The sequence below is a fragment of the Saimiri boliviensis genome, chromosome 2 (genome assembly GCF_048565385.1).
Source record: "Saimiri boliviensis isolate mSaiBol1 chromosome 2, mSaiBol1.pri, whole genome shotgun sequence".
NCBI lineage: Eukaryota > Metazoa > Chordata > Mammalia > Primates > Cebidae > Saimiri > Saimiri boliviensis.
This window is the reverse complement of record NC_133450.1, coordinates 66,976,769-66,990,794: the sequence shown is the minus strand read 5'-3', so window position 1 is coordinate 66,990,794 and position 14,026 is coordinate 66,976,769. Positions and strand designations below refer to the sequence as shown.

Here is a 14,026-nt window from a genome sequence, read left to right as displayed (position 1 = left end):
TGCAACCTCTACCTCCCAGGTTCAAGCAATTCTCCTACCTCAGCCTCCTGAGTAGCTGGGATTATAGGTGCGCACCACCACGCCCGACTAATTTTTGTGTTTTTAGTAGAGACGGGTTTCACCATGTTGGTCAGGCTGATCTCTAACTCCTGATCTTGTGATATGCCTGCCTCAGCCTCCCAAAGTGTTGGGATTACAGGGGTGAGCCACCATGCCCATTTTATTTATTTATTTATTTATTTGTATTTTTTGTAAAGACAAGGTTTCACCATGTTCCCACGCTGGTCTTGAACTGCTGGGCTCGAATTCCTCAGCAATTCACCTACCTCAGCCTCCCAAAGTGCTGGGGTTAAAGGCATGAGCCACTGCACTTGGCTCAATCATTTTTAAAAATGGGTTTATTCGCCTTTTTAAAAATTTTCTAAAAACTAAGTGAACAACCAGAAAATCTAAATGAAGAATCTTGGCAATTAAATCTTAAGCTCAATCCTCCTCCATTGATCTGTTGTCCCCATTTGTAATTTCCCAAATGTTTTAAATTGTATTACCAAATTTATTCTTCATAACACAGATGAGGCAAGTGTAACAAGCATTATTTTCCATTTCAAAGATAAAGAAATCAGGGCTCAGGAAGGCTAAATGTCTTGTACAGGTCGAAGTCCATAGTGAGTTTTAACCCTACTGTAAGTTAGATTTCATTGCTGATTGCCCAAAAGTATGCCACTTTAATGATACCCATCCTCCTTTTTATATCTTCATTTCAGTAGAAATGAAGTATTAATCATTTGCAATATATAAAGCACTGTGTAGGAGAGATTAGGGGCATGTAAGAAAAATAAAAATAAAAAAATCCTAGATTTCTAGTGGGTTTACTGGGAAGACATACTAATAATACATAAATAAGTCCAACACAAACACTGGATTATTAGAGAGCCTAACAAGTCGTCATGGGACAACTGGGAGAGTAAAGTAGCTAAGAAAGCTTTCTGGAAGAAGTAACATTTTAGACAGTCCTTCAGGGAAAGATAGGACATTAGCAAAAAAGCGTAGAACTTTTAAGGCAAACAATGCTCTAGCAAAGGCTCAGGAGTTATGTTTGGGGTCTGGCAGATGAACTACTATGGCAAAAACGCAGAACACTGCAGAAGAATACTGGTTCCACTTTCCAGAATCTTTGATTTCCAAGTAGGCAGTGTAGGCACTCCTCAATTTTATCAGTCTGTAATTTGGACTTGCATGGACTATCCAGCTCTCTGCAGTAAGATAAGATGTTTGAGAAGGAAAACCAGCAGGTAGGTGTTTTGTTGTTGTGTGTGTTTTCAAGAATTCTAACTTGGAGAGAAGTGTCTAAGGAGCAAAAGTGGAAAAAGTAGGGAGACCAGTTTGAAAATACTTACTCCAGAAAAAGGTAATGGAGGGCTTGAATTAAAAAATGGAAAAAACCGAATGCATGCGGAAATTTTGCCATAGTAGAATAGACAGTTCTATTGTGACAGTTCCATAAAATTATTCTAAAATTTTTTAAAATTATAAATGAAAAAAAAATTTCTTGACTACCTTCTATGTGCCAGGCATTATTACAGGTGCTTAGAATATAGATGTGAATAAAACAGCAACAAAATCCTGTCATTAAAGAGCTTATATTCTAACACAGGCTAAGACAAACTGATCAATGAATATAATAACTAAATTACACTAAATTGCAAGGCAAGGGAGACAGGGAGTGACTGTGTGGAAAAAAAGAAAATTGCCATTTTAAATAGGGTGGTCAGGGTAGACTTTAGGAAAAAAGTAACAGAATGAAGACTTGAAGAAAGAGAGGGAGTTAGCCATGCGGACAATAGCATTCCAGTCCTAAGAAACAGCCAGTTAAGACCCTAAAGGGCACTTGTGTTGTAGATTCATGGAACAGCTAAGAGTCCAGTGTGGCAGAAGGAGAATCATCAAAGAGAATAGCAGAAATAAGAGAGGTAGTGGGGCCAGAACATGTAGAGCCTTATAGGCCACTGTAAGGACTTAGGCTTCTAGTCCGAGAAAAGGGAAGTCATTGCAGGACTTTGAGCTGAGAAATGACATGATCTATGTTTTAAAATTATCTCAGGGTTGGGAGCTCACATCTGTAATCCCAACACTTTGGGAGGTTGAAGCAGGAGGATCACTTGAGGTCAGGAGTTTAAGACTAGCCTGGACAACAGAGCAAGACATAAAAATTTTTTTTAAATTAGCCAGACATGGTGGTACATGCCTGTAATCTCAGCTACTCGGGAGGCTGAGGCAGGAGGATTGAAACCCCGTCTCTACTAAAAATACAAAAAATTAGCTGGGCATGGTGGTGCGTGCCTATAATCCCAGCTACTCAGGAGGCTGAGGCAGGAGAATTGCCTGAACCCAGGAGGCGGAGGTTGCGGTGAGCCGAGATCGCGCCATTGCACTCCAGCCTGGGCAACAAGAGCGAAACTCCGTCTCAAAAAAAAAAAAAAAAAAAGAAAAAGAAAAAGGAAGAGTCAAGGATGATCCCAGGTTTCTAGCCTGGATAGTTAATAGTATCATCTACTAAAATAGGGAATAGAAGAGAAACAGGTTTGGGAGAGACAAGTTCACTTGTGGATAGGTTAAGATTGGGTAACCTGATTCATTTGGGTGGAATGTCCATCAGAGTCAGATATATGAATTTAGAGTTTAGAAAGAAGTCAGAGCAAGAGACTGAAACCATTAACATGTATGTGGTAAATATCTATGCAATATAGTTATTTCTCTTAAAGTTCTTTTTGAAAAAAGTTTTTATATGTTTAAACCAAACATATTACTTACTCTAACCAAAGCCTTATATATCTATATTTTGAAAACAAAAATCCTTCTTTACTGAATCTGGGTATACCTACCAGTGCGTAACCCTCTTCATCTGATTCAGGCTGAGACAAATCCGATTCACTCCTCGATTTGATCAGTCTATAATTTGGACTTGCATGGACTAGCCGGCTCTCTGCAGTAAGACTTTCACTCCTGTCTCACATGCACACAAAACAAAGTTATTTTATTTAGGATTGTAAGTGAACATAAAATGGAATGGAACTGGAGCACAGAGATCATATACACGCACAGTGAGGAGTAATGTCAGTTGATAGGAAATCCTGACTCTTGTCTTAGCACGAAGCCCTTCTCAAAATAATTTGCATGTCACCAAACTACAGAGGGATGCAAGTAAGTTCACATGCTTTTTCATTGCTGTTGTGTTTATATATATATATATATATATATATATATATATGAAACACTGTGCCTCCTCATTTAATCAGAAATTTATAGTCCATGTGAAATCAGTATCAGTATTTATATCACTTCAAATTATCCTAATCAATTTGTATTTCTTCTTTCATGTCTATGTTAACATCAGAACACTGTAACTTTGGAAACAAACCATTTCGGTGCATAAGGTAACAAAGGAAAATGAGTAGGTAATGTTTTCAGTGTCTAGTCAGTCCCACCTGGTCATAAGTCCACCCCCTTCAGAGGCACTTGTTGAAGGTTGCTGCAACTGTCCTTCTTCTCTTCGCTTCTGAAGCTCATCTATCACAGGACTTACTCCTAATATTAACAGGGCACACCGATGGATCACGGAGTTGCATGCAGCAGTGTACACATCCTGACCCTCAGGAAGGTCTGTGCTGACCCTTCGCTCTTGCTGAGACTGAGGAGGTGGATCATCAGCTCGAGCCCCAGACCCTGCCCCACTGTTCATTCTATCTCGGTCTCGGCTACGAGCTACTTCACGGGCTGAGAGGAAACACTGAAAGATTTCTGTAACATGCAACACAAAAACAAGGTCTTAACACATGGGGAGAGAAGAGCAAAGAAAATAACAATAAAAATAGTCAAAAAGTTTGGACCAAAAACTTACTGAAAGAGGGAAAAATTATTTTTTAGACATTAAAAACAACACAGTTAACTTAGCTAAAATTACATTTGAACTATATTTAAATGCTATATTTTTATAAAAATTACATTGGGAAATACTAATCCACCTTTACAGAATCTAATTTGATCATACTGCAAATGTTATTAATTAATTAGATCAGTGATTTTCAATGTATGGTCCCAGACCAGCAGCACCCACATCATCTGAGCACTTGTTAGAAATGCAAATTATCACACCCACCCCAGACCTTCCAAATCAGAACCCCTCGGAGGGGGACTCAACAATCTGTGTTTTAAAGGCCCTTCAGCTGATTTTAAATCCCACAAAAACCTGTGAAGCACTACATTACATAAAAATAACTGCTTATTTCTAAAACGTTCACAACCTTGGTATGAAAAATGTGAGGGAGGTTACATAAAAAAAAAAAAAAGACAAAATTTAAGTTACATTAGTTACAACAAAAAGTCCCCTTTCCCCTTCCAAAGTCCATATAATCCCTAACCTCTACACTTTGCTATATCTTAAACACATTAAATAAGCACTGTCACTAAAGGTCTTTGCTGAAAGAAAGAATTTAGTTTTAATACATGGGGCAAGACTGCCTCCAGAGTGAGATAGCATCACCAGGAATAACCATCTGATGCCAGTCTTTCCCCAATTCAAAGTGTAAAACATCAGTGGAGTTAAGGTTCTGATGCGGTGGTAAATATTTCACAATAGAAAAGAAATTTTTTGCACAAATTTGGTGTGAGGACAGTATTCACTTTTTTCTTTTACTTTTTTTTTTTGAGATGGAGTCTAGCTGTGTCGCCCAGGCTGGAGTGCAGTGGCACGATCCTGGCTCATTGCAACCTCCGCCTCCCAGGTTTAAGCAATTCTCCTGCCTCAGCCTCCGGAATAGCTGGGATTATAAGTGCCCACCACCAGGCCTAGCTAATTTTTGTATTTTTAGTAGAGATGGTGTTTCACCATGTTGGCCAGGTTGGTCTCAAACTCCTGACTTCAAATGATCTGCCCACCTGAGCCTCCCAAAGTGCTGGGATTATAAGCGTAAATCACCATGCCTGGCCGAAGACAGTATTCTTAATGGGAAATTCAGGCCAAAAAAGTTGGTAAAATACTAGATTCATCAGTTAATATGGAAGTACAAACTTTAAAAACTGATCTGTATATTTTACAGAACTGTGACAATATTTTCATTATGCTATTAAAAGTCCCTTGTTTCCACAAAAAAGTCAAAGCAATAAGCCCTCTCAGAGTCCAGAGCTAGAAATCAGTGGTTAAGAGAATGGTCATTGGTGTTTGGGGCAGACCTGGTTCTAAGTCTAGCTGTTACTAACTGTGGCCCAAGTCATACAATTTTGCATCCTTAAACCTTAGTTCATCTATCTTTAGAATGAGGTATACTAGAGCCTTAGACGGTTGTGAAAATGACCTAATCTATGTAAAGCACCTGACCCAGTGCCCAACATATATAGATGCTGTAAAAGCACAGCTAGTTTGAAAAGTATTAGTTCCTACATGACCATCATTTTTTATTGTATTATAATTGAAGGTTATACTTCGTTACTATATTTTCGCCTTTGGTCTGCTTCCAGGAATTTCTAAACTAAGTTTACATTAAACTGCAAAAGTTCACTCGGCCTAGGTTTTTAAAATACAATTATTTTCCTGCCCCATCTCCAACTCTCTTTATTCCATTTAGACATTTTTCCTTTTGTTTAAATCATGTTTAGTCTTGCTTCAAGCCCCCTCAAAAATCATTTTTAGAAGTATGCAGAATACAAATAAGTTGATAATAAAATAATTGCCAAGTTGACTGAGATACAGACAATCTCAACACCAAATGCACTGGTGACCATAATGTTTTAGGGTATAGACTGAATATACACTTTAACTTGAAAAAGCCAAATCACTCAAAAGACACTAATAAATAAATGTTTTAAAAGCTCTGACATTCTCTTTAAACATATAAATAATTACCTTTAAAAACTATCTGTAGCCTTGAAATATAAAAGTATGAAAAGTTTTATTCACCCAGTCAACAGCAGTCTCATGTACATTCTTGCTCCCTATCGAAATAGCAGTGTAGTCAGTGGATGAAATTTATAATTTTAAAAGTTCCACACATAGAAAACAATATGATTTTCCTAACAGGGATAGAAAAGGGCTCTCTTCCTCACCACACAGAGGTCTTCAAAGCTGAGGGACAACTTGGTGCCCCAGAGGACATATTTTGAATTACCCTATCCAATGACTCATGGGTTTCATTTCATGCATGAGGCTCAGTGAAGCAGGTACTGACGTTTCTGCTTCCAGAGCTTCTCAGCCCTGAATGTGCAATCCAAAATCATGAGAATAATACTAGCACAGTTGTTATGAGCCCGTGAAATGTCAGCTAATACAAATTGAGATCACCAGCAGAATATAAAGTCCTTTTAGATAAACTATGGAGAAACTTTGCTTTTCTCTTTCAAGTTAGTTCCTCTATAATAAAGAATGCCACAGTTTGTACCTAGAAAGTAAGAAGGGTATACTCACTGCCAGCTGTCATCACTTCATGTTCCCGTTCCTCCTCTTCATCCTCTGGTTCCGGATGCCCTTCCTCCCGGTCTCTCTCAGCCTGTTCTTCCAATTCAGCTTCTTCATCAATAGTTCGAGTAAATGAATGTTCTTGAGGATCAACATCTGCGGAGTCTTGGTTTTCTGATATCTTAAAGGAATTATCAGAAACTATATTAAATACACTTTTTCAAAAATATTTTTAAAACTTTAAAAACCTTAAAATTGTTTATCATAGAAAATATTGTTATCAGTAATAACACATGAACTTTACTACAAAACCTCAAAAGACATATCTTAAAACCTTAAAATTGTTTATCATGCAAAATACTGTTGGTATCAGTAATAACGCATGAACTTTACTACGAAACCTCAAAAGATATATCTTAAAACCTTAAAATTGTTTATCATAGAAAATACTGTTGGTATCAGTAATAACACATGAACTTTACTACAAAACCTCAAAAGATAAATCTTAGATTAGAAAGAATATACGTATACAAAATATATACACAACACACATAGGCTCTTCCTTCCTCAGTATTCTAATTAAAATGTCATTCTGTAAATTGATTCATATCTACATTGCTATTCAGTTGTAAATTCCTACAGAGCTGCAACTTAAATTGTAATAAACACAATATCAAGCATAAAAGATCATTAAAGCACATAATTTTGAATACATTTCATTTTCTTCAAGTTGTTTGTTAATATTACTCTGTATAAATAATGTTTAATAATTCTAAATTTAAAACGATATTGATTTTAATTTTTTTTTTCTTTAACTTTGCCCCCTGAACAAACTAAAAATCAGAAATCTGCCAAGGACAATGTTAACATTTCTCACAGTGGTTACAACCTAGCAGTCATCTAGACAAGGGAAAGAATCCTTATAACAGATACTCAGACAGTCATAAGTGCCATTCAATATAAAGAACAAAAGAAAAATTTTAATTATATCCTCAGACCCATCACAAAAGTTATCTGTGCCTCATGACTATTAAATAACCTAGGAATTTCATGGAGTTGAGGATACTGAGGAGTCAGACTTACACACTACATGTCATTTATCCCCATGTATGAGTTTCAAACCTGAGCCTCAACAAAATGGCAAATACATTTCATGGACTTTCAAGGTACTAATAAACAGATCCACAAATACTAAGTCAGTATATGCAAAAAGTCTCAAATGGAGAGACAGAATTTGGTTTTTTAAATCTAAGGACTAAATAATGGAGTGCAAAGCATCTGATTAATTAAGTTTCAAGGTAAGCACTATAAAGATAATTTTTTTTATCCAGGTTTGCATTTATAATTTTGGGACAATGTTATCAGGATTACCAAGCACTTCAGAAATATCTCCTTTTTGCTACAAGAATTACTTCTGGACTGTTCTTAATAAGTAGTTCCGGCCATGTGTGGTGGCTCACGCCTGTAATCTTAGTACTTTGGGAGGCCAAAGCGGGCACATCACTTGAGGTCAGGAGTTCAAAACCAACATGGTTGACATGGTAAAACCCCATCTCTACTAAAAACATAAGAAATTAGCAGGGCATGGTAGTGCATGCCTATAATCTCAGCTACTCAGGAGGCTGAGGCAGGAGAATCACTTGAATCCGGGTGATAGAGGTTGCAGTAAGCCAAGATCATGCCACTGCACTCCAACCTAAGCAACAGAGTGAGACTCTGTCTCAAAACAGAGTAGTTTCCATTTTCATTTCCAAAGGTAGACAACTCTAATCATCAGAAGGCCTATTCAGCTAACAATGACTCCCCATTTGATTGTATCCTTTGGTCCTAGGTGTGTCTTCCAGAACAAGGAACACATTTATTTTCTCTCTTAAAGAGAAGTTCTTTAAGTATTTTTAAGGCAGCTAATATGTGACATACACACACATATCCCTCCTTGGTTTTCACTTCTCTAAGCTGAACATTTTTTATACTTTCTAGTCCTTGTGTGAGATGATTTTTGGACTTTATCAATCCAAGGTATTTCTTAATGTCCCTCATAAATTATGGCACCCCAAATTAAACAGGATAATTCAAATGTGGTCTGATCCCCACAAAGAGAGGAATAATAATTTCTAAGATTTGAACCATTCAATTTGTTATTAACATTTATGTAGCCAACTAAACTGTCTTAGAACCCATATCACACTTGGTAAGTGTGAGGTTAAGTAAATCTCAAATCTTTATTTTACTACTAGAAAAAGAACTACTCAACATGTACTGAACACATGCGATAACAAAGGCACATTTTTTTTCTCACATAAACCAATAAAGAGCTAGCTCTCGAAGCTTGCAGAAAAACATAGAAATTAATTGATTTCAAACTTTACCCATCTATCCCGTGATGATGACCTGGTTTGAATAAGTTCAAGGTTCTTGCAAGCAAGTAAACGACTTCGAACTTTATATACACAACGGTACACTTCTGATAAGTTTTTACCAGGTTGATATCTAAAAGAAGAACCAAAATAGAAAAGTTACCTAATTTCTAACATCATGAGAGCAAATATTTGTCTGAGGATAGTTTTAAGTTACTTGCCGGCTTTCTCCACATGCTTGACTAAGTAAATTTGTGTGTTTCAGAAGAGCTGCAAGAACAAATCTAGACACAGTATCCAAGAGTGACTCATTACTTAAAGTTGCACTGTCCCAATCTGAAAATAAAAATGATGCATTGACATTTAAAAGGGCTCAGAAAACAGTTCAGAGGTAATTTTTATAGCTTTAGTCATCCAACATCTGAATTTTATCATCTTTCTAAACAGTCACTTAACAAATGCACCTCATTAGATCCCACTTACTGTTCCAAGCGCTGAGGATATCGCAGTGAACGAAACTAAATCCCTGATCTAACTGAGCTTATGTTCTTGTTAGGAGGACCGGGGCAGGAGAGAAAATTAAAAAGAAAACATTAATACGACAGGTAAGTGCTATAAGGAAAAATAAAACAGGGTAAAGAGAACAGGGAGTACTGTACTATGTGAGATTACTATTTTATAAAGGGTGGTCTGGGAAAGTTTCTGATAAGGTTACATTTGAGCACAGATCCAAATGAAGTGGGCGAAGAAGCCATGTGAAAATGGGTCCCCTCAGGAAAAGCCAGTGCAGAGATTCTGGGATGGGTTCAAGGCCAGTGTGGCTGGGACAAAATGTGCATGCAAGGAATGGGTAGAAGACAAGAGAAAGCTGGCTAGGGACCAGATCCCAATGCCCTTGCAGGCCAGTACAAGTCCTCCAGGTTTTACCCTGAGAAAAATGAGCAGCAGCATCAGAAGGCTTTGAACAGAGATTATCTAACCTGTATTTTTGAAAGCTCACTCTTCTCAGTGGAGAACTGACTTATAGGGACAGTAATAGTAGAAGTAATTATTGCAGTAATTCAGATGAGAAATGATGATGGCTCAGAAAAAGGTAGGAGCAGCAAAGGTAGTGACAAGAGGCTAGAGAGTCCACAGGCATTTTGAAGGTAGAATCGACAGGATTTGTTAATAGGTTAGACGCATTATGTGAGAAGATGACAGAAATCAAAGATGACTCTAAATGTATTTAAAATGTAGTTGGCATTTACTGAGAAAGGAAGACCACAGGAATTTTTGAGGGTAAGGAGCTGGAATCAGGAGTCTAGTTTTAAATACTCTCCATTAGACATTCTAGAGGAGATAGCAAGTAAACTAGGTTGCATATACATGTATCTGGTATTCAAAGCCATAGAAGTATATACTGTGAATACAAGCACATTCAAGTAGGTAAGAAATGAAACAACAATTCTTAAAACAGAAATTAAGACATGTAATTGAAAACCCAGATCACAACATTATTGATGAGGACCAGTCAGGTGCTTTTTCTTTTTCTTTTTTTTTTTTTCCAAGAGGCAGGGTCTCTATTGTCCAGGCTGGAGTGCAGTGGTGACTATATAGCTCACTGCAGTCTCAAACCGCTGGGCTCAAGCAATCCTCCTGCCTCCGCCTACTAAGTAGCTGGAGCTACAGGCATGAGCTACCACACTCGGCCTCCTCCCATTCTTTAATTTTGTGTTGGCACACCAGTATTTTAACAATGTACTTTAACAATGTAGTATATTCAGTAGATTTCAAATGGGGGTCAGACAGTTATCGTCCACTCTGCTCCCAGAAGGACTGACAGTCTCTGTTCATTTGTCAGATTTGCTAAATGTCTAGGTTACTTATAAACAAAACCAAACCAATGAAAAACACCCTTGAAAAATTTTTAGCCTCAGATTAATTTTGATTCTTAATTCTTTCTTAAACCTCCCATCTCCAGAGATAAAAATATTACATGTTGGTTTTCATTTCTGTATGCTAAGTCAGAAATTTAAGTTCAGACTTATCCTGCTTTATTGGTGAAAAAAATTGACAAGAACAAATATGCCAGAGTTTAAGAAAATCATACATTCCACAGAGAATCACAGAATGACAGTCTGTATTATGTCCAAAATTTTTCCTCATCAGGCTCTTAAGAAATCATCTGTTCCATGGAACTGCTTACTATTCTGAGAACTGCTAAGACTAAAAATCCAACAAGACTTCATTTCAAAGAACCTAATATTCAATTTTAAAAGCAAACTAAGTAATATCCTTTGCCATGTTTTAAATTTAGCAGGGATTATTCTATGCAATTTTTAAAATAATGGGTTCTTTTAAAACATATTCATTCTTTGGTGTTTGGTATGTTCATTTCATACCACACCAAAGAATGTTTCCATTATTCAGTTATAAAGTCTACGTTTACACTACATTTGTAATACAACAAACAAACCCATACAAGTTTTTATTCACCTTATATCTAGTTGGTTTTTTTTAAAGTTCTCATTGTAAGGTAACAAGTGATAATGTGATACAGAAAACCTAACAGCATATCCCAAGCAAATGTTACAAATATAAAACATCAGAAAATACATCTTAGAAAGTAAACTTTTCCCCCCCTCATTATCTTAGTATTTCAACTCTGGTAGAAGTCACCACAATAGAATGAATGAATAAATGATTAAGAAATAAACCAAACGGGACCAGCGTGTGGCTCACACCTGTAATCCAAACACTTTGGGAGGCCGACCCAGGTGGATCGCCTGAGGTCAGCAGTTCGAGACCAGCCTGGCCAACATGGCATAAACCCCATCTCTACTAAAAATACAAAAATTAGCTGGATGGTGCATGTCTATAATCCCAGCTACTTGGGAGGTTGAGGCAGGAGAATCGCTTGAACTTTTAAGGAGGAAGTTGCAGTGAGCTGGGATCACGCCACTGCACTCCAGCCTGGGCAACAAGAGCAGAACTCCCTCTCAAAAAAAAAAAAAAACCAAAAAAACAAAATGGACGAGATTAAATTTTCAAAGATGTCATCTTTCTGGTAGATCTGAATAATATGCATCTCATTTCATTTCTTTATAAAAAATAAAGGCCATAAAAAGTAAAAATGTATTTATTTTTGCCATTTTTATCACACAAGGAAGAAAATCCGAAAAAATAGGACAAAACTAAAGATAGGGTAAGACAATGACATGGAGAAAACAATGACATGGAGAAAGAAAACTAGAGATAGGTGATTCTGAACAATCCTGATCATTGTTTAAAAAGCAGAGGAGCTAAAAAGAAATCAGGTATATTCTTTGAAAATAAGTACATAAAATTACTTTTCTTTGTTGTTGTTTGTTTTTTGAGACAGAGTCTCACTCTGCCACCCAGGCTGGAGTGCAGTGGTGCAAACACCACCTCCTGGGTTCAAGTGATTGCTGTGCATCAGCCTCCCAAGTAGCTGGGATTACAGGCACGCACTGCCACAACCAACTAACTTTTTTGTATTTTTAGTATTTTTAATAGAGACAGGGTTTTGCCAAGTTGGCCAGGCAGGTCTCGAACTCCTGGCCTCAAGTGATCCTTCCACCTCAGCCTCCCAAAGGGCTGAGATTACAGGCGTGAGCCACTGTGCCCAGCCTATAAAATTATTTCTTAATCAAATAATATTAGAAACTGAAATACTACCACATACTTGCATAATACTTTACCATGGCACTTAATAGTACATCTTACCTCAAACTGCTATCTTCATTAGCACTCTAAAGTAGGCAAAATGTTTTACAGATGAAGAAATACTGACCACACCTAGAACTTATACTTGTAAGTACATATTCCTTCAGTTATTAAACCAGGGCTTGCAAAGGGAAGCAAATCATTAAACAGACTCTTAAAATAGTTCCATTTACATAGCATGGAATTCAATAGTCCTCCCTTATCCATGGTTTTGCTTTTCATGGTTTCAGTTACTTGTGGTCCAAAATATTTTGTGCTCCAAAAATATTAAATGGAAAACTCCAGAAATAAACAATTCATAAATTTTAAATTACATGCCCTTCTGAGTAGGAAATCTTCTGAAATCTCACAAAGTTGCTTAGTAACCCTCTTGGTTATCCGATCAACTGCTGCAGTATCACAGTGCTTTTGTTCAAGAAACCCTTATTATTTTTTTAGACGGAGTCTTGCTCTGTTACCCAGCTGGAGTGCAATGATGTGATCTCAATTCACTGCAACCTCCGCTGCTCGAGTTCAAGCTATTCCCTTGCCTTAGCCTCCCAAGTAGCTTGGAACTACAGGCGCATGCTACCACGCCCGGCTAATTTTTTATATTTTTGTTGAGATGGGGTTTCAACATGTTTGCCAGGATGGTCTCAATCTTCTGACCTTGTGATCCGCCAACCTCAGCCTACCAAAGTGCTGGGATTACAGGCGTGATCCCTCCCCCGCCCAGCCCAAGTAACATTTATTTTACTTAATAATGGCCCCAAAGTGCAAAAGTAATGATTCAGTTAGCATATTATTAAAATTGTTCTATTTTATTATTGTTGCTGTTAATGTCTTACTATGCCTAATTTCTAAATTAAACTTCATCATGTGTAAGTATGTATATACAATAAAACATGTCATGTATATAGAGTATGGTACTACCTGTGGTTTCAGGCAATCTACTGGGGGCCTTGGAACACATCACCCGCAGATATGGGGAGACTATTATACTTTAATAAAATGACTACCTATAAATCTATTATGTAAATCTCAATTTTCACACAGTACATTTAAGTGGAAACATGTATATGAAGAAATAGCTACACTATTCTCCACAAAGGGAAAAACAGATTGTTTAAACATGTTATTTATAAAATACCTTTTAAAAATAGGATGATCCATGTGATTTTCATTAATATATATTGCATATATATTTGTGAGCATTATGAGCTAACTACAAATTTATTCCCTTTATCTTTTTTTTTTACCTTTACTAACAGCATAGTCCTGCATGCTGATCCAAAGGCTTCGGGCAGGCTCTTTAGAACAACCCAGTGCCAAGTCTACATAGACAGCAATTTCAGGCCGCAATTTATAATCAAAAGGCTTCTGTTCTTCATTTCCAGAAAGTGCTACTTCTAACAGGCAACTGATACATTTATCTAAAAAAAAAAAAACTCAAGTTACCAATTTTAACTTCATAAATTTTGGTGCTACAAGTAAAATCTTACCACATTTATTT

The 14,026-nt window shown here is 37.0% G+C and overlaps 1 protein-coding gene across 10 annotated transcripts in view; it reads right to left on the bottom strand.

The window, feature by feature from the left end:
• The window catches only part of HERC1 (HECT and RLD domain containing E3 ubiquitin protein ligase family member 1), a 234,792-nt gene that overhangs the window by 98,632 nt on the left and 122,134 nt on the right, over window positions 1-14,026 (bottom strand). For 8 of the 10 annotated variants that reach the window (XM_074393495.1, XM_074393494.1, XM_074393501.1 and 5 more), the window contains 6 exons: window positions 13,773-13,946; window positions 9,027-9,141; window positions 8,818-8,938; window positions 6,458-6,629; window positions 3,486-3,825; window positions 2,883-3,003 (listed from right to left, as the gene is read on the bottom strand). In XM_074393495.1, the coding sequence (XP_074249596.1) occupies window positions 2,883-3,003; window positions 3,486-3,825; window positions 6,458-6,629; window positions 8,818-8,938; window positions 9,027-9,141; window positions 13,773-13,946 (1,043 nt within the window). The remainder of the gene's footprint in view (window positions 1-2,882; window positions 3,004-3,485; window positions 3,826-6,457; window positions 6,630-8,817; window positions 8,939-9,026; window positions 9,142-13,772; window positions 13,947-14,026) is intronic. The other 2 variants (XM_074393500.1, XM_074393502.1) reach the window with 1 other exon arrangement.